Source organism: Pan troglodytes, chromosome 13 (genome assembly GCF_028858775.2).
Source record: "Pan troglodytes isolate AG18354 chromosome 13, NHGRI_mPanTro3-v2.0_pri, whole genome shotgun sequence".
Classification (NCBI taxonomy): domain Eukaryota; kingdom Metazoa; phylum Chordata; class Mammalia; order Primates; family Hominidae; genus Pan; species Pan troglodytes.
The window spans coordinates 93,992,308-94,019,463 of record NC_072411.2 but is presented as its reverse complement, the minus strand read 5'-3'; the positions used below and the strand labels follow the sequence as shown (position 1 = coordinate 94,019,463).

The 27,156-nt window shown below is 36.2% G+C and overlaps 1 protein-coding gene across 2 annotated transcripts in view; it reads left to right on the top strand.

The window, feature by feature from the left end:
- TMEFF2 (transmembrane protein with EGF like and two follistatin like domains 2) overlaps positions 1-12,985 on the top strand; it is a 244,911-nt gene extending 231,926 nt beyond the window's left edge. For both annotated transcript variants that reach the window (XM_009443902.5, XM_515997.7), the window contains 3 exons: positions 6,707-6,830; positions 9,236-9,394; positions 12,656-12,985. In XM_009443902.5, the coding sequence (XP_009442177.1) occupies positions 6,707-6,830; positions 9,236-9,394; positions 12,656-12,752 (380 nt within the window). In that variant the 3' untranslated portion in view covers positions 12,753-12,985. The remainder of the gene's footprint in view (positions 1-6,706; positions 6,831-9,235; positions 9,395-12,655) is intronic.
- Positions 12,986-27,156: the final 14,171 nt, after the last annotated feature.

The following is a 27,156-nucleotide window of genomic DNA, read 5'->3' as shown; positions in this document are numbered from 1 at the left end:
CCATAGATTCCTACCTCTTCCCAAGGCCTGATACTTACAGAAATGTTGTCAAAGACTTCTAAAGTTCCATTAAATACTGTATTTTTAAAAGGTCTTCAAACCAAGACCTGTAAACTGATAGGAGTTACCCACTTGCTGAGAGTTAATAGGCTCTGGACTGAGTGGTGAAGTTTGAAAAGGACCATTAGAGACAGAACACAACTTCTCCCAGCGGCCTGCTCTCTTCACTCTTCTGAGGGCTCTGCCATCGAAAGCCAGGCAGGGCATTGCCGAGTCAAAAAACAGAGCAAACAACTAAGGAGCTACTTATTTTGCAATTAATAATAAAATTTTTTGAGGTCCAGGATTTCTAACTAAATCTATATGAGCCTTGTTATGGCAAATTATTGGATTATAATTGTATTTGGATGTCAAGTGAAAATGTTGCATACAAGTTTTTCTCCCAAGATTTTACAGATTTTTCAGTATTTATCTATGTAAATATATTACAAATAGAAACTGAGTTAATAAACGCCCATGCAAATAATCATCCACTATTGTTGCATTTCAATTACTCCAGTCCCCAAATTACTATGTATATTTCAGATGCTGGTACTTTTTCCAATTTAAATTCTAGCAATCCCTGAATCATGTCATCAAGGCCTTGCCTGATAATCCAGTAACATGGAAATTAGTTTTCTTACACTTTATTTTAATTTTATGTTCAATAAGAATATTTATAGCATATGCAAGCAACGATAAGGATAATCACATTTCACATTTTATATTAGTGCCTATCAATGGTGGAATGAAGAGGAATTTCTGTTTGTTTGCATCCATCCTGTTCCCAACCCATACCACTGCCTCACTAGCAAAGTTTCTGATCCAAGTAGTTTCAATTATTTTTCTGAAAAAAATAGAATAATGTTCAACTTGCAGAAGAAATGTTAAATTTGTAGCAAGAATGTTGAAGGACTTGGTCTCTGTTTTGAAGAGTTATTTTCTAAGTCTTTAACAGAGATTAAATAACAAGAATGTTATGACTGGGTCTCTGCTCTTTACAAAACTTGAGAATTGATTGTATCCTTAAATTCTCTGTGTCTCTCATGCTAGGCTGTCACTTTTAACTAGCATTTTTATTTGAGTCTGTGTCCCAGAAGCTTTAAAAAGGAGAGACTCTTCTCATCTACTCGTATATGCCTTGCAGAAGCTATGACAGCAGGTGAGGTTATTGTGGAATCTGTTAAGTTGCAGGAACTCAGACTTCATTACATTCAGAACCCATTCAATAGGAATGCTTTTCTAGTCTTTAAAAAACTTGGATTGCAACTCAAGCTAGATATGAGGTTTTACTGCCTCATATGTTTATACCTGATAAGATAAGGAGAGGAAATCATAAGAACTGTATATCTTCTTTGAAACCAACTCTAACCAACAATGGGAACAATCATGACTTTATTTCTGTATTTATAATTTATTTCTGTCCCAGGCACAATGTAAATATAAGGAGAACAGAACAGTTTTTTCCTTTTCTAGTTAAATAAAAGTAGTTTCATTTTGCTTTGGAGAAATGGCAGTAAGTCGGGGGAGGGTAAAATTAAGTAATTACAAAAGGTGTGTAAGAATATGAATATTTCAATACTGGAGTTTCCCTCTACTATCATTACATATAAAAAATAGCAAGATTACATAAACACATTCAAAATTGAAAATTTTTGTTTTCTATAAAAGTATGACACATTTTGTGGACCAACAGCAAAAGATAGTTGAAAAGATAATAAACCAAACTGTAATACTCGCATGTGCATGTCAAGATCATATGGGATGTTAAAGCATGATTTTAAAAATTGAACTTAGGTCCACTAAACAAAAGAAAGGCAATACATTACATAGTAAAGGTCCTCTCTGCTAGAATGTCTGAATTATAGACACAGTCAAAATTTAAGATATTTTATACCCTTTCAAAAGGTAGCATGTCCCATAATTAAGGCAAAAGTAATTTATTTTGTTTAATATATATAAATAATATCTCTATTTCTCTACGTCTTTCTCCTAGCATATCAAAAATAATATTCTCTAGTAAATGTTAGTAAATATTCATGATTAATCATAAGTAAACATTAGCAATAGAAATAAATGTTACTTTCAGAATTCAATGAACTTAGAGCTCTGAAGTAATCTAACCGATATACATTAACAGTCTACAACATCCCTGAGAAATGGCCACACAGCTCCTTTCAATACCACCAGAAGCCCACTATTTTACAATGGAACTCACTCATTCTCCTACTGAACAGCTCTAGTTGTTTAAAAATATGCAGTGGAGATCTGCCCACCTAAAACATCCACTAAATTCCTGATGTTTCCTCTAGTTTAGGATCTTTTCAATTTTCTCAGAAATGCTTACACAGAATCAGACTCTTCTGTATGAATCAATGGCCTAAGAATTTGTATACATTTGCAATAAAGTCCTGATTAAAGTGGGGCATTACCAGAGAAATATCATTTGACCAGCCCCCAAAGGCCTCGCAGACTGTAGTGAACAACGGGTAGGGTCTAGTTCTCTGGTCTATACAGCACAAGTTTGACCTTAAAAAACTTCAGAATTGAGTGGGATGAAGATGACATGTGACCCCCTCAAAAAATAAACAGAAATTCAGAACTAGTCAATTCTCTGAAGTGAAATATGTTAACTGTTAAATGGGTAAGATATTCATGTTGTTTTGTCAAAGCCATTCCAATGTGAAGGCTACATAAAAGTCGAATTATTTTAAGAATGACTAGACAATAGAGCATCAGAACAAGAGAAATGGGTTAACTGAATAAATATTTAATAGCATCAGAAACTAATAACCTGGTGCATCTATCTCTGCACCTGGGACTCTGGGTTGGCTAGTTCAGGCTGGTTTTTTAAGACACACCAACTTGGGCTGGGTGTAGTGACTCATGACTGTAATCCCAGCACTTTGGGAGGCTGAGGCAGGTGGATCACTTGAGGCCAGGAGTTCAAGACCAGCCTGGCCAACATGGAAAACCCCCATCTCTACTAAAAAATACAAAAAGTTAGCTAGTCCCACATGCCTATAGTCCCACCTAAGAGGGAGGCAGAGACACGAGAATCACTTGAGCCCAGGAGGTGGAGGTGGTAGTGAGCCAAAATCACGCCACTGCATTCCATCCTGGGTAATAGAGTAAGACTCTCAAACTAAAAAACAAAGACACACCAGCTTGGAGAGCACTTGGATAGATAATACAACTTAACTTTCAGAACTTCTTTGGCCAACCTTTAATCTTTGTCCAAAGGAAAACATTCTCTTTTTTAGAAATATGGATAGATTTAGTCAAATTTTACACTGTAATATTTCTGCTTTGATCCATAATGTGTTCCTTTGATAGATTAATTATCTAAACAACATCTTATTTTCAACTTTTTAGGGAAAGGAATACAGGGGCAATGGTAAACACATACACACACACGCATGTACATACTGGACTGTATTGATTTAAGTCTGAACTGCTAAATCTGGCTTTGCCCCCTTTCTACCCACTTAACCTTACTTGACTTGCAGTAAGGTAAGGCCTCACCATTTGCCATTCTCTGTCTCTTTAGCTTTCCCTGTTTCTTTCCCTGCAAGCACCAGGGTAGAAACAATATGAGTAGCTGTACTATAGAACAGCCCACTTCAATAGCTCTTGACTGAAGTGTTGACTAGCAATGGGCATGGAGCCCTATTAGCTCTGCTGCAGATAACTCAGATTGTATCAGAAATTGTTTTTTCAAAGGGTCAGGAACTCTCTAGAACAAACCATTTGTAAACATTTAAACAGGAAACTAGTTGAGGATTTTAAACACAGACATGAAGAGTTTCTACCATAGCCTTTTATCTATTTTAGAAGAAAGAGCACAACCCTTAGATTAAACCTCTTTTTAAATGGAGGACAGAGAAATCAATGTCTAAATCATAAGCTACTGAAGGAAACATGCAGACTTCCAGAAATATATAATTTTTATATAATTTAAAATGTTTTAATGCTTTGTTATTGCTTAATACCTACTATACATAAACATTAAGATCACAAACACTATGGTTCATATACATGTTTGTTTGGATATTAGATTTCTGTGTTTCTACTCTTAATATACTAAAATCTTGTTTCTAAAATATGTCTATTGCATTACTAGCAGTGGTTATATATTCAGGTTTTCAATCAACTGATTTACTTGGTTGGATTGACTATAAATTTGTTGACATATATTGATGATTCCTCATTTTCTTGCCCAGAGATCATTTCTTCTACTAATTTATTTTCAATCTCTCTGCTTTCTTATTTGACAGTATCCTATGAGCAGCATAACAGAGCACTCCAAGCTCATAAGGAATAGTGTAAACTAATTAGCAGATTTTACAATGGAAACTATTCCCTACCCATGTGATCACCCTGGCTGGATAATGAACTTTGTGAAAATATCCATCTCTTACCACACTAAGGCAACAGCCTCATTCAAACAAGCTCTTATTTTTCCCTTATACTTCAGTTCATAATTGTGAATATGGCACGAATCCAGAAACAAACTGTCAGTATGGGGTGAGGTACAGTGTTAAAAATAAAATAGCCTAAAAACCGGGTTTTCACTTTAAAAAATTCTTGACATTCTTTTGTAACTGACAGAAAGAAAAATAGTCCTAATAAGATGTGTTTGGAAAATACTATATCTGAAAAGACAGTGTATAACTGAAATTTAGGGAAGTCACAGAAAATTTCCCTGCATGCAGGTGTTCAGAAGCACTGAGGGGTTACTAATGAACCATAGAAGTGTCGAATAGTTTGTTATGGGAAGAAGGTCCAGAAATAAAAGTGAAAATCAGAGCTGGTTCATTACACCAGCAGTGTGACTGGCAAACCCCACTGCTAAAGTCTCCTTTAAACAGCAGGTGCATGGTTTGATCGCTATAGTGTGTAGCCCCCGGCCCTGGCACAGAATGAACACAGCCTCCTCCATGGGTTCATGAATTGCCCTGCTTCCATTTTGGTCACACGTTCCCATGTGGGAAATTTCACCCAACACTACCCACTTTAATTTTGGTGTATTTGCTTACTGCAGCTGCACTTGCTACCAAAAACATTATACCACAAAATTCCAAAGTAACTTCAAAGAAGAGGGAAGAAACCAAAAAAGTTCTATACATTCTTAGTTTTCTCCATGGAAGTAGTATGTTCAGTTAAATAGCTGCTATCGATGTGCAAATACTGTAATTCAAACAAAAAAATCACCAACCATCCTAGCTAAAGAGACACAGATAAGAAACAAACTAATGATTTAAATGTCATCTACAGGCTCTCTAGTATATTGATGGTAAATCCCTTACAAATTTGGGTGTGTAACATAAAATATTGCCCATCATAATGATGCATATAAATATCTCTACACAAGAAAGCACTATACATATTTTACAACTTTTTTCAGACTTTGTTTTGCACATGGCATCTGGATCTTAAAGATGTATAGATATTTTGCAGCTCTGTTTAATCATAAATAATACATTTGTCTGATTCGCTAATACCAGAGGCATGTTTTTTTCTTCCAATGAATATGCTTATCATCCGTGACTGCTAATAATAAAACCTATACCCTTATATGGAAATAAACCATTTCATAAAAATAGGAATTCATTTGCCATTTTCCATTACCGCTGACTAATTACTAGGGTGTTGAAGAGTACCTTCAGATTGAAGAGTGTCTTCAGATTGAGTTCATAAAAGCTATATTTCTCATGTGTTTGGGCAGAAATTTTCAAGAATATCATATTTCAGATTTAGGGAAAACTCAAAAGTTTTATCATAAAATGAACATATTAAGACTCAAAAGACACTTAAATATGGCATTACAAATATGAAGCAAACGTTTTTGGACTAACAAAGGTCAAAAAATTTCAAATATCTATGAAACCATGGCAAAACAAGTAGAACATGTTGTAATGGCAGGCAAAAGTGTTCACTTTAGAATCCACGTTTATTCGTTATCGTAAGTTTAGGTTTCACATAGCATTGTTAATACAGGCCAAATATGCATTTAAATACACTTACAGTATTCAGTGTATACTATGTGAATATCTACATAAGTGATTTTGAAATAACGTTTTCTTATTTAATAGGTTTATTGTGGCAACAAAAAAATGTATGGATGCTAGTGAAAATCATGTTTGCAGTAGATTTTAAAAGCCTGAAAGAATACATTTGTTGAAATTTGCATTCGGTTTGGAAAATGTGTGTTTAACAATTGAACACGGCCATATTTTAACTTTTAAGCTTTCGTATTGCAAAAGTATCAAGGTATTACAGCAATTTACTCTTAAGGACATTATGCTGGGCTTTGAAATTTAAAAAATAGGATATTTCTTCTTGGAGTATTTCATGATCAATGTACGGTCCCTATGTGAGGAAAATTAAAGCTGTCTGACAAGTCCTAGAAACACCACTAGCTGTTAAAGATGTAGGAAATTGCATGAAAGCATAAAAAGCACTGGGTAATTTTGCAAATTTCATCTCTAAACACAATTGTAAAGACGTCTTTCAGTTCTTTCTTCCTCTTATTTCTGAAGCATAGCCCTTTAGTTCTTGCCCTTTTAAATATCTTTGCCTACCATAGCTTTGCTTCTTAATGTACTGGTTGATCTTACCAGGCTAAGTATTTACAGGGGGTGCTTACTTTTATCTGTATTCACAGAGAATGCTAACAAATTAGAAGAAAGTGCCAGAGAACACCACATACCTTGTCCGGAACATTACAATGGATTCTGCATGCATGGGAAGTGTGAGCATTCTATCAATATGCAGGAGCCATCTTGCAGGTAACATTTTTACTCGCAAGAATAGTTAATGTATAAAGTTAATATGTAGAAACTAAATTGTAGATGTTTATAGAAAATTGGTCGACATTCTTCTTGAATGGGTAATCAGCAACAAAACTTTTCTCTGCTCCTCCTGTGCATGCATACACACATACACACATACTCACACAAGCATTCACACACTAAAAAAAACAAAAATATGTGCACCTTACACACTCAAGTACTATATAACACATTACTGAACTGTTCTAGAATTTGAAATTGTACTTTGTGCATTGTAAGCTCCTTAAAGGTACAAGTTCCTCCATATTACCACTCTTTCTCCTGAACACAGAATAGTTGCTCAATAAGTATTTATCAGACAAATGAATGGATGAAGCCTTATGTATATTAGATTGCATAGTTGCTTCTCAGAGTTCATCTTTTCCTAAGTCCTTCAGGTCTTCTCATAAATATCATCAATCCTTGTTTTGCCAGGCATTCACTATTTTCTATAGATCTGCTCTCCCATGGAGCCGTGCAAAGTGAAATCATTAGCCATACTCCCACAGTTTCAAACTCAGTAGAGACACAAAGAAGTTGTTTATCTGGATTTAGTTTATAAATATAAATACTGGCCAGGCATGATGGCTCACACCTGTAATCCCGCATTTTGGGAAGCCAAGGTGAGAGGATCACTTGAAGCCAGCCTGGGCAACAAAGGGAGATCCTATCTCTAAAAAAAAAAAAAAAAAAAAAAAAAATTAAAAATTAGCCAGGCATGGTGGCATGCAACCTGTAGTCCAGGAGCTACTTGAGAGCTGAGATGGGATGATCCCTTGAGCCCAGGAGTTCAAGCCTGCAGTGAGCTATGGTCACACCACTACACTCCAGCCTGGGCAACTAAGCAAGACCTCGCCTCTTATATATATATTAATATATATGTATTTAAATACCTACTGTATGTCTAAAATATAATTATTTCAGAGATGGCAAAGCCAAAATGAAAACATATTTTTATTTTTATTTACATTAAGTACAAGTGACATATGATGAAATAGATTGTATTTTCATTTACAACAGAAGATTTCTCTCTCTCTCTCTCTCCCCTACTCTTCCTCCCTCCCCCCTCCCCGCCCCCCACCTAGAGCTGTCTTCCTTTCATGTTTTCCCTCCACAAAATATACTAGCACAGGCCTTCAACTGAAGTAAGGCAGAGTGAACAAAACTGAGAAGTTACTCTTGCTACCCCCTCACTCCCCAGCAGTGTCATTATTATTAAACCCTTCCTGATGGAGAGAAAAAATTTCTCAGGATGTAGTTATGAGAAATTCAAAGTGAAGTAATAGAATAGTTCCACAAAATCAATGACATATTGATCCTCTTTAAGTATTGTTTTCTTATGAGCTATTTTCTCATTTCATTGACACATGCTAATTTTCCTATGTAGATTGTCTACCTGAGCTTTCCATGAGGGTTGAGTGAGAGGAGGCAACATTCATTCTCAGATGAACAATACCTCGTCTTATTTTGCAGAACTATGTTGCCTACATCATACTTACTTTTTTCTAACAAAATTTGACTCTATCATCAGCAGATGATTTTTTTGACCAGAAAATTAATGACTCATCCTGTAACTCTGATCCTAATATTTCTCAACATTTATTCTGACAATGGCATAGAGAATGTTTCATCCAAAACAGACTAATTTTTGTACCCATGTCATCAGAAACACATATTTTTTCAAGTAAACATGTTGACTTAGGTTGATTAAAGAGCAAATTAAATAAAATGTAAAGCTCACCTTCCAGAAAATATAGAAATAACAGTCATTCCTGGACATGTATTATCTCTCTATATTGTCACCAAAAACAAATTATCTAGTAATCTTCCTACCTTTGAAATTATTATCATAAATGTAAAAAGAAACCACATATCTGATAACCGAGACACACAAAGACATCTTGTTGAAAATAAGTAGTTGAGAGCCATAGCCACAAAGTAATATTTATTTAGAAAGGGACACAAAAAGCCCTAATTTTGTGATGAAAATAAATGCCCATCGATCAACTATAAAAATGAATGCAGGCCGGGCGCGGTGGCTCACGCCTGTAATCCCAGCACTTTGGGAGGCTAAGGTGGGCAGATCACGAGGTCAGGAAATCGAGACCATCCTGGCTAACACGGTGAAACCCGGTCTCTACTAAAAATACAAAAAATTAGCCGGGCATAGTGGCGGGCACCTGTAGTCCCAGCTACTCGGGAGCCTGAGGCAGGAGAATGGCGTGAACCCGGAGGCGGAACTTGCAGTGAGCCGAGATGCGCCACTGCACTCCAGCCTGGGCGACAGAGCCAGACTCCATCTCAAAAAAAAAAAAAATGAATGCAGCAGCCTACAGGTAACTGGGCACTATAATTTCTTCCAGGTGTGATGCTGGTTATACTGGACAACACTGTGAAAAAAAGGACTACAGTGTTCTATACGTTGTTCCCGGTCCTGTACGATTTCAGTATGTCTTAATCGCAGCTGTGATTGGAACAATTCAGATTGCTGTCATCTGTGTGGTGGTCCTCTGCATCACAAGGTCAGTAACAGCACTTGGTGGCTACCCAAATAAAGGGATATATTGTTCCTCTTTTATTTAATCAGATCCCTCCGAGTTGAGTTCCTTCATGGACTCTGCAGCCATCCATTCTCTATGAGTCCTATGTCCTTAGCATAAGAGTATTTGAATAGCCAATGGAGTGGTACAATAGCATATTGGGGTGGTACAAATTATTTTCCTTAATTTTGCCTGATGATAAAGATTGTTTATTTTACCTGCTTGAACTAGTATCCTTATCTACCTGGATTAGTATCCTTATGTATCTGAATCAGTTTTAACATATCTTGGTATAATAACAAACACATTTTTATCTTAGGATGACAAAATAGTTTTCAGTCACAAAATGCAAAAATACAAGTAGTTGTACTTTTATGGTAAATGAAAACCTTAGATACAGAAAAACATGCAGCAAATATCACAACAACCTTTTATATCAAATTCCCAGCCTAATCAAAAGGTAATTGTTTCCTGGAGAATCAGGTTAAAAGACACAGGAGTTTCCTTTAGTTTCAACAGAAAAGAAAACCAGGATTAATTAGCAATGTCTGACGTTGGGCTTGGAGTAAAGGAATGAGGCCAGTACTTGCTTAATTTCATTTGCATGCAAACCAGTGGTAACCAAGAATTGGACTTTAAGCCAAATGCAAACCAACCAAGAATTGGACTTTAAGCAAAATGCGTATCATTTATGTTCTGTGTAACCAGAAAAGTCATTGAAGATAGTCCTTACTGACTTGATTTCACTCTTCTATAAAAAGTTCCAAAGAAGTTTTTAAGATTTTCACCAAATTCACAAGGTGTATAGACTTTCTTCATTTGTGCAGCTCTCCAGTAAATCAGAATGTTTCTCTAAAAATTGTTTTGAACAGATACAAAAATAAAAGAAAGTATCGTATCTTTAGAAAATAAGGGTCATAATACATTTCAGTATGGTCTTGCACTATCTTCTTTGAGGACAAGTGTGGCATTTGCTCTTGAAAAAGACAAAATATGGTTCATAAATCCTCGCCTGGCCTCAAGGCTTAAGGGCAGGTCATTGACTAAAGCTTTGGGCTGCTCTAAGCCGAGTTGAGTTCATCAACTCGACTCTCACGTTTAGATGCCAAGTGATTATATTAAAATAGATTCTGGGGAACATAAAGATTACAAGAAACCAAAAATACTGCATATAAAAAGAAAAAGAAAAGAATCTAAAACATAGGAAACTATGCCATATTATTCTAATATCTAGCCAATATCAGTACATGAAAAACAAAACCTATATTTAATGGATATAATCTCAACAATTTGATTGCTACTTCGACTACTGACACAAATGCTAAACTGTAAATACTTTAGCTCATGTTTTCAATTCTGTTATGAATCACAGTTGCATTCCCATACATAATAAAAGCAACAGAAATATACAGGGTCCTTTCCTCACTAGGAATTGTGTAAGCACATATTATGTGTGTGTATCGTATATGTGTATACACATAAACACACATATATATGCACATTTAATAACATTACAAAGAAGAAACAATTATCTCCACTTTCAAGATAGAGACCCTCAGGTAGAAGTTAGCAAATTGCTGACTTCACACAGCTGAGCAACAAGGGCAGCAATGGTGTCCAGGTGGCCTAGTGCCAGAGTCTGGACACTTCACCATGCTCATACTGCACTGTGTCTGGGAAGGATTTTGTGTATTCTGCTTCTCAAGATTATCTAAACTGAGCTCCAAATTAGAGTAAGCTATTTTTCCAAGGCATATAGACTTATTCATTTTCTATGTTATAATAAAATAAAACCTGTCCTCAATTTATTGGCTTTTGAGGGGAAGGCATAGCACATAAACTGTATTAGTATTTTGTAATGCCTTTTACAAATCTGCCTTAAGACCACCAAACCTTCTAGAGCCTTTCCAGGATTCATACTAGTCAATAAAGCACACCAATTCCCAGTGTGGATTCATTTCACTCACTTGAAAACATTCTGCTCTGAAACCAGACTTTCCAATTAGGCTATCTGTCTAAGTAGAGTAGAAACTCTACTTTCCTGATGACCTGGCCACATTTGTCTGTCAAGACCTATTTCAAAATAGGTCTTGCTAAAAGATTTACAAAATTGCAACAAGCAGAAGTCCTCCCATTTCCTTTGATTTTTCGTCTTCCTCATCTGGTCTCTCCTGTCTTCTACATCTCTCTTCTATCTCTTCTCCTTCTTTCTACTTTCTTTTTTTTAAAAAATCTTTTTCTCTTTTGCATCACTATTTTAGCCAAACACCTGCCCTCCTCCTAAACACCACATGTGTCACAAAAAGTATGGACATTTGGAGACATGTTTCAAAATGAAGAGTCGCCCTGTTGAGAAGTTGGATTTTTGATCTTTTTATCTCTAGCTGCCATTTGCTGGGAATGTGATTTCAGCTCCATGTTCACTTTAACAGATCTATCCTCCCTCTAAAACTATACATATATATATTTATATACACATACATACACACACACACACATACACATAAACCCACATATACACACGTGATATATATGTGTAGGTATATTTATATATTTTTATATATTCTGATACTTCACAGATTATTATAATAGAATTTTATATGAACTTTCCGTTATTCTCATTTGCATAGTCAAAGCATTTTTTGATACAAGAGAAAAAAGTCAGACATTTTCAGATAATTTGAATATTAGATTTTTATAGATGCTAAATAACTGGTACCAATTTATGTCCCTAATTTATACTATTAATGTACAAAAATGATATTAGGCTGGTCCAAAACAGTATTCCTTTCCATTACATATCAGATATTAACAGTTGGTTCATTCTCTGGTTTGATAGGATTTAAACTCATAACATTGAAAAGTCAATATAACATTCATTCTTAGGACACTTGAAATATAAAATTGTTGAAGACCTTTAAAGTGAGATAAAATGGGCCCACGACTTGCTTGATTGCATTGTGCTGAGTCATTCTTTGTGCCTTAATGAGTAAGCAGTTAAGGACAAAGTAAATGTCTTCCTTTCTGCCTGTGTTCAATTCCCAACAAAAACTTAAAGACAACTGCACAGAGAAGCAAAATAATAACTTTTTCCAAAATAATCCAAGCTTCTACTAATGATAAATTCTTTCATCTGAAAGATTTTAATAATTTGCTTAATCCACATCTTTACTCTGTGATTGTAGGGCCAAACTTTAGGTAATAGCATTGGACTAAGATTTGTAAAACTTTCCAACCTTCCAGGAAATGCCCCAGAAGCAACAGAATTCACAGACAGAAGCAAAATACAGGGCACTACAGTTCAGACAATACAACAAGAGCGTCCACGAGGTTAATCTAAAGGGAGCATGTTTCACAGTGGCTGGACTACCGAGAGCTTGGACTACACAATACAGTATTATAGACAAAAGAATAAGACAAGAGATCTACACATGTTGCCTTGCATTTGTGGTAATCTACACCAATGAAAACATGTACTACAGCTATATTTGATTATGTATGGATATATTTGAAATAGTATACATTGTCTTGATGTTTTTTCTGTAATGTAAATAAACTATTTATATCACACAATATAGTTTTTTCTTTCCCATGTATTTGTTATATATAATAAATACTCAGTGATGAGAAAAAATTGGCATTCTTAAATTTGCGGTATCTCATAACTGTAAATATAATCAGACTAGTACAATCTGTACAGCTACCAATATTTCATGTTTCTTCTCATCTTGAGACAGCACATTAGTTTGTACAGGACTCAGTGGCTAGGTTTTGAATGATTCCAAGATCAAGGGAAATGATGGTTATTGGAAAAGAGAAAAAATAATTTACTTTATATCGAGTGAGGATAAAATATTTCCGATCTTTGAATCATCTCTATTTCATCAACTTTCTTCCCTGGTCTTCCATTTTCATCCCTAGAGCAGAAAAATCTCTGGCATATAAACTAAATAAAAGAAGAAGGGGAGGGAAAGTGTTTTATAACTCATAAAGGAGAGGGAAAGAAAATATTGGTTTTTATTGGGGAAGTAGCTTAGAATCCCCCAGTTAAGTGCATATATCTGAACTTACTGAACAAGTTACATACTAGGTATACACAAAGTGGCAAAATATATTCCACTTAGGTGGGTGGAATTACCAGGGGAAAAATGTAATAACACCACTAGATGTGAAACACCAAAATCGTGAATTCTCAAAAGCACCATACAATATGTATAGTATATGGTTCTTTGAAAAGAAGTTAGTTAGTTAGAATCACAACCAATACCCCATGAATAGCTTTGTGGCTAATGCAGCACCATAATTTGTAATGGAACTAAGATGATGACGATATTTCATGAAAACAGAGAGATGTTTTGAGCATATTTATGTGGTGAGGTAAGAAAGAAAATTAATCCTATAGCATCTGAAAGACCTCACTGGGAAGTTGGTATGGATTTTTGTTTGATTTGTGCATACAAATAGGTATCACAACTTGATCTGGAAAAAATAAGCTGTGAAAATTCTCAAGGAATAAGATGAAAATAAATCAATTATTATCATTTAGCTCTGCAAAGCTTTCCATGGCTAACACAGTAAATTTAAATAAAGCTCTCTTTGTCTCCTTCAAATAACCTGTGCGTGGACTTTAAAAAAAAAAAAAGGACACTCCAAATATCAAATCAACATATTCTGAATATAAAATATTCAGTGAAAAATTATTTGCTGAAATGATGTTTAAAATACTCGTTAAAACATAAATAAAGGTGACAATCTAAGTAGGATTTAGGACTCTGAAAAACCTGGTTTTCTAGATTAGTCATCACTGTGAAAAGTGTGACTCTATTGGCATAACCATCACTCAAATGTTCCCATAAATCGGCCCTATACCACCTGTACAAGACAAATTCCTTTTCAACTTCTTCGTGGAAGTTTAGTTTGCTTAACAGATAGATAGAAAGATGTAACGAGCCAGGGTCTCCTTTGTAAGATACTTGTGACAAAGAAACCCTTCCTCCTCATAAAGGAAGAGGAAAAAATGCAACATCCACAGAGACTTATAGAGATTAAAAGAAAAAATTCCACTGACTCTTGCTTGTAGGAGGGTGAAATGATTTGACTTGTTAGATATGGATGCGTTGCTGTATGTGAATTTTTATCAAATGATCATAAACCTAAGTCCTTGGAGTTCATAGCACAATACACTCTTGCCCATTTCCATGCTCACCCAACCCATGAAGGAATTCCTTTTAAAAGATGCATGACAATCTTAAGTGAGCACATACTATGTGCCAGGCACTATTTAAGGTCCTAGGGAAATACAAATAAAACATGGTCTCTGCTTTAAAAAAAAACAAAAAACAAAAAACTCACAATCTAGAACTAACAGATAATCACCCAGCCTCTACTGGCATATTTCTGATAATTTGGAATTTCATCCTTGGGCAATTATAATTTTTCAGACAATTCTTTCTTATAACAAGGTGATGCTTATTTCTACGTGGTTTCTACCCAGGGCTCCTATTTTTTCTCTTGGGAGCAAAGGAATAATGACTTATGTATTTAAAATAAAAAGACAGAAATCATGTTTTCCCATTCACCCCACAGCCTTCCTGCAACTCTCTTCATCTCCAAGTGAAACATCCTTAATTTCCTCATCTGTTCTTCATGTGGTATCACTTCCACATCCCCCTAGCAACTGCATCATCCTTCCTTGGACAAATTCTACTTTATCATTATATTTCTTTGAGTGTAGAGCTCAGAATTGCACAGTCTACTACAGTTGTCTGACCAGCACGCTATATAGTAGAACTTGTAGAAAGCAAGTTTAATTGAGAGCCGTGATTCTTAAATTCATGTTCTACTTAGACCTGCAATTTTGCTGTGGAACCATGAACAAGTCATTTCATATCTCAGATCTCAGTTTCTTTGTCCATAAGATCACTTCTGTCTCTCTATCAAGATTCTATATATTCAGGAAAAAGGCACTATACTTTTATTATTGCTACCAAGGACCATATTAACTACTTTTATTGCTTATCCTCAACTTAAATTCAAAATCCTTTTAAAGTAAACTGCTAATGGCCAGGCGTGGTGGCTCACGCCTGTAATCCCAGCACTTTAGAAGGCTGAAGCAGGTGGATCACTTGAGTCCAGAAGTTCAAAACCAGTCTGGCCAACATGGCGAAACCCTGTCTCTACAAAAACAAAAGCATAAAAAATTAATCAGGTATGGTGGCGCCACCTGTAGTCCCAGCTACTTGGGAAGCTGAGGCAGAGAATCACTTGAACCTGGGAGGCTAAGTTGCAGTGAGCCAAGATCGCGCCACTACACTCCAGCCTGGGTGAAAGAGCAACACTCTGTCTCAATAAATAAATAAATAAACTGCTAATAAGCCATGTCATTCCCTCATTTACTCATTCATTCATTATACATTTATTATCAATTTACCAAGGGCCTTCAGTTACCAGCACCATGCTAAGTTGCAAAAAGACAAAGATAAATAAGGCAGAGTCCCTGCCTGAAAGTAGTTCACCATCAGAACATCCCAGTTCCTTGCATCAGAGACCTCACAGTCCTATGGGGAAGACTGAGAAGTAAATAAAAAAATTATGAAGAATGTGACAAAGGCTCTGATACTGGTCAGCTCAGAGTGCCTGGGGACCCTGAAAGAGGAACTGCAAGGCTGGAGAGGTGTCCTCTTAACACAGAATGACTTCATCATTCTCCACACATACTCTGACTTCTTGCTTCTGATATTTTACACGCTCCTCATGCTTTCTTCACACCCTTCTCTTCGCAAAACCCAGAGCAAATAACAGCTTATCAGTGAAGCCCCTCTGACTCCCTTGGCCATCTTCCTAATTATCTTATAGTGCTTTTCATGTTGTTCCTTAATTGTCCATGCAAGTCTGTTTTTCCCTTAGCAAAGGAGTGACAAAAAAAACAGAAAATCAGTGTCTTGCCAATTGTTTTTGTTTGCTTAAGAAACATTTATTGGATACTACACCATGCCAGACACTATTCTAAGTACTGTGATGTAGCAATAAAGTGCCTAACAGGTCTCTGCTCACGGGCTCACGTTTCAGCAGACGAGGTGAAGGTGCATGAGGGGAGAGGGTTCATCAAACAATAAAAAAAGAAAAAAACTCAAAAGTTTCAAGTTCTACACAAAGAATTAAAAATAGGACAAGGTGACTGGGTAGTGAGTGAGGACTGGGTGCCTCCAAAGTGAGCATAATGTTTAAAACTTGGCCTCTGAAGCAAGGCAGATATGACTGCCAGTCTAAGCTTCACTTTACTAACTAACCTTGGGCTAGTTGCCTAACTTCATTATGCCTCATATTTTAAATGGAGAAAAAAATATATTCCATGTCCAATATGACTAGTTTGAGAAATGAACATGACAATCCATACTTGTGCTCAGAATAGTGACATGCACACAGTGAACTTCCAATATATGGAAATTATTTTATAGAGATTTGATAAATAAGTGTTGTAAAAGTAAATAAATAAGAAGAAACCACATTTCATCAGTTAAATATTGCATCATGGGAATCATATGGTCACAGAAGGAATCAAGCAGTTATCCTTACTCAAAAAAAAAAAACCATCTCTCATCTCTTTGAAGACAAGAGAGCCGGTTTTGGTTCTGGAAAATAAGACAATATAGAGTTAAGAAACAACACAGCATCTCTAATTCTCTTTTTCAAATGGGTCCACTGGTATTGTGTCTGAATAAGAGGGGGTCATTCTGCTACTTTAAAATAGGTCTATCCTGATAAAGCACATACCATTAAACCTCTTGTGTGATTTCAGACAGGGAATGAGTGAGTCAATATTGCAGTGACTTTGCAGGATCAAAGTCTTCCTTTGCATGGATCCTGGAGAAATCAGTGCAGACTATTGAAATATGACAGAGATTATCTCTATGTCATATTAGACTCTCTACTAATGTTTGTCTTCAGATTCTCCTTCCCTTTGCCAAAATTATGCAACCCCTGCACCACCTGTTGTTCCTCCCCAGTTACAGTAGACGTGTTAGTTATATAATTAATCATCTGAATATCAACGATAAAAGGTTTTTCACTGAATTAATTGATACATGCATACGATCATCCTCAGGAAGCTCACATAAAGGATGGATAAAGGAGAAACAGAGGATGATACAAAGTAATGGGGTGGGTTTTATAACAAGTGCATAAATATACAAATGAATATGAACCTTTGAAATCAACATCAGGAAGTTATGTGTGATGTCCCACCTGCTACCCAGCACATTCAAAGCCTCCTTCCAGCCTCACTGTGGACAGAAATCTACTGATACCTCCACTCTGGGTATGGCACCTTGGTTGATATCTACTTCCAGTAATACTAAATGTGTTGTTTTAACTTGAATCTTTTGTACATTTTTAATTTTTAATTAATTTTTACTCTTTCTCTTGTATCAGGTAAGAAATGAAAGAAATAATATTTTATTTTTCCAAGCCAAATTTAATCCAGGACAAGAACCTAACTCAGAACTAATGAGAAGTCCCAAATCAGGTATTATAGGGGAAAGGGAGAGAGGAACAGGAGCAAGGCCCCACCCTCTGTTCTCAGTGGTCCCATTGCCATGGCTAAACCTCCCTGTCTTCCTGATCCATCACAGGAACTCCCCACACAAGTGGCTCAGCCATGGTGATCGTCCCGAGGCAGCGTCTGTCAAGACCCACACAGTCAAACCCATTCTTTTGGGTTTGGCTGTATTTTGAGAGGGCTTTATTCCCTTCCTCTCTATGGATGTCTCCCCTTATTGGGCTTTCTCTCTTTCTCGAAGTAATAACCACCTCTTTTTTCTTCACCTCATGCAATAGCCATCCTCCATTATAGCCCTTCTCTGCCACAATCTAGCTTCATTCTTTTCCATGAACTTAGACCTTGAAAACAGGGGCCTTTTAATGAATCTAGACATGAAAACAAAGCACAGAATAATGTCCCAAATTATCATGAAGTACATCAAATAATTAATAAATATATTACATACATAACACTTTATTACTTTATTAACTGGCAAAATTAGCAAATATAGATAAGCCGGAGGCATAAAATAGTATCACCACCAAGAGAAAAGCACCATGGTGTTTGTGTATATCGTTTCAAATAATTTATATGAATATATTAATATATGTTGAGTTTTTCTAAGACAAAATAATTTATTAATAAACTGAATCCTCACTAAAGAATATGAAGTTTAATAGTTATTAAGCATAATTTGTCAAACTACACATATACAGTGTAGCTTTTGTGTACATTTCAATCACTCTCAGTTACGAGTCAGTGAGGTCTTTAAAGAATTTAGCTGAGGATCATCTCTATTGCACTGCATCTTTACCTTTCCTTCCACCATCTCACATACTACTTAAAAGGGGCCTTTCGTCTTCGCACTTTCAGGCCAGCTGAAGGCATTCTCAGTCTCATGCTCTGCATCTGTCCAAAGTGTACCCATAAAGCATGGAAACCTTATTGACAGTTTCTCCCTCATTATCCCTGTGCCTAAGTCGTATCTACCTAGATCCAGAGATGCTAAGGCAGTTTTTCCCCCCACTCACTCTAAAGATGCTTTGTTTCTTCTCTTTTCACCTTCCTCTGATCCCTAAGCTGGAGAAGCCCAGGGTTTTGCCACTTAACCATCGCATGCTCACAACACATTATGCTGAAGCTGCCATTCTTTCACCAGTTCACACTTAAGTTAAACTCATCTCATAATTGGTGCTAGCCTCAAAGCTGAGTTATTTCTCAAACTGAAGCTCTCCTTCCCCACTGATGTCTCTTCTCTGCCTTGCACAGTATGAGTAAAGAGCTGTTCACTGCCATTAGTTAAGGCATTCAGCTTGGTTCAGAACCAGGAGTTTGTAGAAGTAGTGTAACATTGAACAACAGCAGCAATGACATTAAGTGTACATATTTTTACTTCTATTTATTCAAAAATGCAACACCTGATAATATTCAAAAGCACTCAAACCAACTTTCAAGCCTAAACACAACATAAAATTGAATAATTAAAAATAATGTAAAAAAATCATGTATTACTTAAAGGAATATACAAATAGCTGCTACCCATTACCTGAGCTGAAGTTAGCTAACACAAAATGGCATTGAATTTTACTGGAAGAATTACTTCAGCAAAGACAGACTGAATTCTACTAACAGGCTTTACTACAAGTTACCTAAAGGAGTCTTTTTCTAAGAACCAAGAGGAAGAGAAAATGTTATGGCCACTAAAGAACACACTTATCTCCTTACTACTCACTTGCGGGGAAAACAAAATTCTTAGCTAGAAATTACTTCATCTGTTCACATCCGTAACCTCTTCACCAATGACAGTTCATGTAAGACACCCTCAGCATGAGAAATGACAATATATGGTATGGGGGGAAAAAAGAAAGTGAACCAGAAAGAGCTAAGTGGGAAATCAGAAGCCCTGGAAAGGTGAAAGGAATGAAGATAACTATTGAATTGTAGGAGGAGGGCAATTATGGGAAGAGGAATGTAAGAGATTGTCCATTCAAATAATCCTTCTAGAAGAAATGAGTCTAAAAGATCTGATCAGGATTTCAGGACTATGAAATGACAGCAAGAAAGCAGGGAGCAGAAAGGTGGCATCGCTGGGAAGGCCTCTTGCCCCGAAGTCTGAGAAGGTTAACCTTCTGTGTATACAGAGTTTGCAGGCAGAGGAGCTGGCTTGGCAGGCTGGGCAGAATCAGGCCAAGGCACAACTCCAAAAATGATTTTCAGGACTCTGGGTGAGAAGGAGAATATGTTTAAAATAAAAGTTTTGTCATGTGCATATTTTCTTCCTTACAAATCTTGACCTCAAGATATGTAAATTAGATTTTGTATATTCTGCAGGGCAACCTTGTCCCAAAGCACTAGGTCTGCTCTCCAGATAAAGAATAAAAGAAAGGATCATCCTCTCCACCCAGAGGCTAGCCCTCCCTCCCAGGGATGTGGAGGTGCTGTAGCAATCACAAGTGCAGGCTGCTGGATAGTATCTGATCTGGCTACTCCTGGAAAACAAAATCCTAGGGTTATAAAGCAGCCCTGAGAAGCATTAGAAAAGACAAGCTAAAAAAGGAAGCAGACTAGCCCCTGCATGTAGAAGACAAATCCATCTGTAGTCTGCCTGGGGATATATGGGTCAGAACTGCCAAGCGGAGCAAACCATTGGAAAGTATTGTTTAGGTTTGAAAAGATGAGTAGAAAGAGAAAAATGACTGCTCTTTAAGTGGAGGTTAAGAAAGAAATAGGAATGGAAGCCCCAGTGTCCCACTTCTCAGCTATTCCAAAGGCACGTGACTCGTTCTTCACAGAATAGTGCTAAACAGAGCTGGGTGATTTGTAATTAAGCTCACAGACTAAAGAGTGAGTCTTGTAAACAGCCAGTGATGTTGCTGGCTTCCCCCCAGAGGATTGAGACTTTGCTACACCAGCATCCTCAAAATAACATTATATTTCACTTTTAAATAAGATGTACATGAATGTTCACTTGTGCCCAATTACAGTAATGCATGATTTACATAAAATTAACTCTCCTGCTTAATTACAGTCACACAGGGATTAAGGGAGAAGGGGCTTTTGCTTTGTAAACAGTACATGCTTTAACACTTAGCCTCTCCATGAAGTAACTAGTCCAATCATAAATGAAAATGAGTTCTTTAGTCATTGAGATTTGCCATATATTTTTATGGATCAAGATAATGTGTAAACTGAGTCAGGACTATGTGTAAACTTCCCTCAGAATTATGTGTAAAATGAGTCACCAGAGTTTTTATCTAGTTAGAGCAAAGGAATCCAATTCTTTTGAAATGTGAATGTATAAACTGGATTGCTTTGTAGCAAAGATCTAGGGTTTTGAAGTTTGGCATACAGTGTGGAGTTTAACCCTCTGGGTAAGGAATCTGCAAAGGGCAAGAGAATGAGTCTCCAGTTTTCCAGAAGCAGCAAAGAAAACGCTTTCTTTAAAGGGCAATCCAAAGCTGCTTTGACAACAAGATGATTAAAGGCTGCCCCTTCTCTCATCTTACATCTGTCACTTTTCTGCATCCTGCTTTTTGTCACAAACATGAACAGAATTTTTCTCTGAATAGGACTTCAGAATGCACATTAACAGAGAATTAAAAGTGAAGTTCATTGCAAACCACCCCAAAAGAATTTTTCCTTTTCTCCGCCTCTGCCAGACCAGGTGCCAGAACTGGAGTCGAAGAAAATTCATTGAGCTGGCACAATGAGAAAATGATTGAAGGCAACAGGGATTGAAGTTTCATCGTTATCAGTTCAGTGGGGACGTGAAAATGCTTCCCTAAAAAGCTGCACAAAAATACCTCAAGGGGACTGAACACTCACTGCACTGGCTAACCACAAAAGATGGCAATTTCATTTTGCCACATCGTCAACCTTTTTTCACCTAGTACATAGAAGCACCAGATACCATAGGTAGAGAAAAGGCTTTAAAGGAGGGAAAGAAAACAAGATAACCTGTGAGCACCTAGGAAAAGCGTGGAAGAACAAGATCTTAGAGCAGATTGCATTTGGAAGAAAGGATTATAAACTGAAATTAAGCAAATTGGATCTTATCTTCAGAATATTGAAAAAAAAATCACATTCCTAACTCAGGGCTCAGTACTTAACTTCTTCAGAAATGCTTCTAAACACTATTCCTAATAAACTAGATACCTATAACATACCAAGCACTTTTTTATAAAAGAATCATTAACCAGAAATCATTAACCAAGAATTGCATTTAATATGTGCAAGCATGGTATATAATACAAAATTATTTTACTTCATAATCCCTGCCCACTTATTCTGCAACAAAATGTTAAATGAACAGACCTTTTCAAGTCCTTAAATTTAGGAAGGCTTCTGTGGGAGAGGTTTTCAAAGGTATCTTTGGAAAGTCTGGAGATAGTACAGGGTCACTTCGCAGTTTGTGGGGGAAATTTTTCCAGTCATCTGTATTTTATTTCTTTCTTTCATCATTGTAAATTTTTCTGTCAGGATCTGAGGCATTAGAGAGATTAAGTTCTTGATTTTTTGTTTGTTTGTTTGTTTGTTTGCTCCTTTGAAATCAAGGTCTTTCTGTTCTCCCGAGTTATCATCTCCCTGGCACTGGCTCTTTCATATTGTGCCCGATGCTATAAGGCATCCTTACTCTAAAATGCATGAATCAACCTTCAATTTTCCATCCTTTGATCCTTCATTGAGTTGTTGTTTCACAATATCAAAAAGCCTCAAAAGCTATGACTTGAATAGTGGCCATACTCAAAGGAACAGTATGACAGGCTTGATCCTGAATACACAAAATCAAAACGCCTTACATTTCACATAAAACCCTTTATTTGACCTGATAGTAATGGAATGAAGCTGTCCTTAAAGCACTGAATTTGTCTCTCTAGCTGCATTTGAAGATTTTAAGAATTGATATCATGGTTTATTGATTGTAATAATGTGTAATGTATATAAAATTATAATTTATGACTAAAGATAAAAACAGGAACATGTATTAACCTCCTACTCATCCTATATAGGAGTGGGATTGTTTGGGGCACTTTCTAAATATTATTTTGATTATTTTTTATAAAAATTCCCAGATATTTTATTATTTTGCCAATTTTAGGATGAAATGACATAAAGTAACAGGTAATGTTGCAAATAATGTGGCAAAGGTCACAGAGTCAGGATGAACCACTGCCAAGATTTGAACCCAAATCAAACCAAAATCTATTCTGCTCCACCATATTATGCTGTTTTTTTATGTTCTGTTTTATACTAGAATTGAAGAAATAATACATCTTTTGAAGTTACATGTTGGCATCCAAATTTTTACTCCAGTGATGGTGCAATTGCTTCAATTATTTTGAAATTTTGCTATGGAAATTATCCTCAGAGATAGTTTATGAACCACACCAGAATGCCTGTTTTAACATATTATAAGGATGCTGTCTTTCAATTTCTACCTTTCTGTTCATGCCTCTTCATCATTCTCCCAATTTTAACAAACTTAACTACACACAAAGTTCTTCTTGCCTAAAGTATAGTTGCCAGGGAAAAAGGCTAAACAAGATAGCTTCAGAGTCTTATAAGTGATATCATATCAGACATTATCTTGTTCATGTATATGTTTAGTTGTTTTTTCTTTTGGATCTTTTCCCTCTTACACCTTTTCACGCCCAAGGAATGTTACTCTTCGTGAGATCAAGAAGCCTGTCTAGTTGATACGACCCCAGTTCTAAGAACAGTTCTTGGCATTTTGTAGGTGCCCAATTAAACTTGATGAATGAATAAATGGGTGAAATTTAAGTCATCCCCAAGCTTCTTCCAAGCTGTGTGATATGACTGCTCTATGCCAGTCAAGAACATAACTATGCCATTATGACATTAATCAGCAGAAGATGAATAAGATATGCTCAGTATGAAAGTTACTGGTCTCTAAATGGAGCCCCAAAAGTGTAAGCTAACAGTACAGAAGCAGCTAAAAGGGCCTCAGAGTCATGTTTTCCTTTCCTCTTTCTTCCTTCCAATTCTCCATAAGCCATACCGGTTTCCAGGAAACACCCTGCTGGGGCAAAGGGTAGTATGGAGCTGGTGTGCTATAAATTATAGTCATTACAACATGTCAGCAGACCCCCCAGCTGAGCTCTTTAACTCACTGCCATGAGAGCTTTCAAGGACATTCACTTTCAGGAAGGTTTAGGAGCATCAAATGCCTTTTGCAACCCACCAGGCTTTTTAACTCACGTGAGTCTGATACTTGTTAGGTGCATTTTATCTTGCAATCTATGTAATTAGGAACTGTCAGATTAAAAATGATTTGCTGCCACTGAAAGGCATTCCAACTCTAAGATTCATTTGTAAATGTTGTTCTCTTTCCTTTGTCTCTCATTGTATCCTTTCAATACTTAGTACAAAGCAGCATGAGGGGACAATGTATTGTGACCACCTTGATTGCCAAAGAAAGGCACATCCTAAAGCTCATTCAGAAAAAAATCAATGATTGTCAAGTCATTATTGGAATTTTCAGACGTCATATACACATCCTTACAATTGTCAAAATGCAAATGTGCTCTTGTTTTATTTCTTATTAATATCACTTATTTTTGACCTTTACTCAAAGAAGGAAAACTTTTTAAGTGGCTCTTGTTGGCAGAGATCAGAGTGGCTAAAAAGTGAAAGGATATGTAGAATAAAATTCAAACACAAATCTAGACAGGAATAAAGGAACAAGGGGCATCTAGTCCTATTTCATTTGTTGAAGACACAGGCTCTGATTTTATCATTAGCGATTCATGTGAAGGGATTCAAGAAAAAAAGAAAAAATAATGTTATCTAAGAAGCGTACTTCCAAAGCTACTGAGGTAAAAGGTGTAAAATGAACCTTTCCTTCCATGAGATCAGCCATAAATGAAAGAGATGTATTCAGAATAAATTACCACCAGCAACAACATTCACCAACCAGGCTTTTGATGTCATATGGAAGAGTTGAGGGGTGAAATGAGGAAAAGCCATTTTAAATTACCTAATTCTAAGGATGTGCATTTCCACCCCCGCCTGGTTTAAAATTTCAAATAAATAAGAGCCTGCTTGTTAATAGTTAAAATGATTAGTAGGTAGAAGACCCTGGATCTGTCAGACCCAAAATGTGCTAGAGAGAAAAAATCCATAAGATACTACCGGAAATAAAACTGTTTTTAATTGTATATGTTACTATTATGTGTTTGCACATTTATTATTAAAATTTGATTACTCTTTCCTTCTTTGGTATAAAAAAAGTAAACTAGAAATCCAAGCAGATATCATGTTGTGTTTGTTATCTGAATTGGGTCCATTCAAATCTGTCCTGGGTCCAATGAACTATTCCAGAAAGAGGCAGTGGGGACAGAACTATATTAGGGACAACAAATTCAGTGCAAGGACAACCTTAGCTAACTATAAAGGGAAGTGCCAACTGCAAGGACTTCCATATTGAGTACATGGGAATTGAGGCAGAATGTTGGCCATGCATTTTCTACTTCTGAGCAGAGATTTGCTCTAAAAACAAACTGCAAGGAAATCTCTGAAGCCAAGCTACCTATGAATAATACACACTAGTTGCTGGTTCCTTCTTTGTTTGTTTGTTTTTTTAACAAATATCACCATGGTTTTCCAGTTGAAATCAAGCTATCAAAATAAATAATTTCTGACTATGGAAATCTACAATTCAGCATTTCCTTGATTTTTTTCCATTCTTGAGTTTGGGGTTTGGGAGGCCTAGGGAAAGGGGTAATGAGGATCCAAGTCTGAAAGCACAAACACCAGGTTTGGTAAGGCGGCTGTTTTGCACAGCCTTTGAAAAATCTCATCTGGGCACTACAATGGCCATAGCTATTATGGCCAAGGACTCCACCACACTGACATTTTGGCAGCAGGGTGTTCTGGCAGTGAAGGATAATCCTGTGTGAAGCACAATCTGCCTTGTTTTATGCTGTATTACAGAATCAGTCGCATGTCCTAATCACTTTTGAAGGTAGAATATAGTCTAGGAAACAAAGAGACCCAAGGACCTGTACAATACTAACAAAAGCTTGCCGAGTAGTAAGGGGGTGAAACAAAGCACATTGCTTAATGTTTTCAATAGTGTTTACATTACCTGGGAGAATTGTCCACTTTTTGTGAATTACCCTAGATACTCATACATTAGACAATCAAATTCTAGGTTTGACTCTGAGTCTATGAAGCCCTAAATAGTATGTACCTTTTGAAATCTAGACTACCTGCTGCCCTATGTCTCATTAAAGGCCTTACGATCAGCAGGATTAGACTTGCTGACCATCCTGTTGTACACTTGAAAGAGAAGAAAAGAAACAAAGAACTCTTCCTAAGGAATCGTTTACCAAAACCTTTTGTAGTACTTTTATAGTCTTCTTTAGTGGAGGAGAGAAATCTTTTCCCCTGACTTATGGGTGTCTTGATTTTATGAAATTTTGCTCAGATATTATAACTTAGATTGAAAAGAATCCTTCACTCAGTCAGGATTAAAATGGTACCTATTTTAGTTCAGCCATCTTAGTTACAATAAAATCAGCAACGTAGCAAGACAATTACTGACAATATGATTGTGTGTGTGTATATGTGTCTTAGACCAGTCAGGCCCTACAGTTATTAAAATGCTTGTTGGGTTCAAATTACTATAAATGTCTTTGAAAGTTAACTTCCCAAAGCGAACCTCCTAAAAGCGAAGGAATGTTCAGTTCTTTGAAAAATTTAAACAACAAACAAAGTTCAGGATGAGAGTTCAACACGAATGTAGATTAAAATTCGTGTAATTACAAAGATTTAAGAAAGTTACATCAGATTTAACTATCCTAGCATTATTAATTTAATTTCTAGTCATTATGATAATACTAAGCATTTAAAATGCATTTGGTGTTTATGTAGATGGAATCACTCCTCAAAATTACAATTTTGAATTAATATGCTATTAAAAATGCCACTAGAAAGTGCTTTTATTATTCTGCCGTGAAATAACTGTTCCATTTCTTTTTATAAATGAAAGTTCAGCATTTATCTTTTGATCTTCTTTAGATTTTGAAAACTGTAATGTTTCTGTTTAAGAATTCTCCTTATGCTACATTAGTGCCATGTTCTTTGACAGCATAAAAATATGCAAATATAGCCTTTTTAATGGTGATTTTTCATTTTGTTACTGTCATTTAACTGAAAAACAACTGATGATGTTTCAACTTAT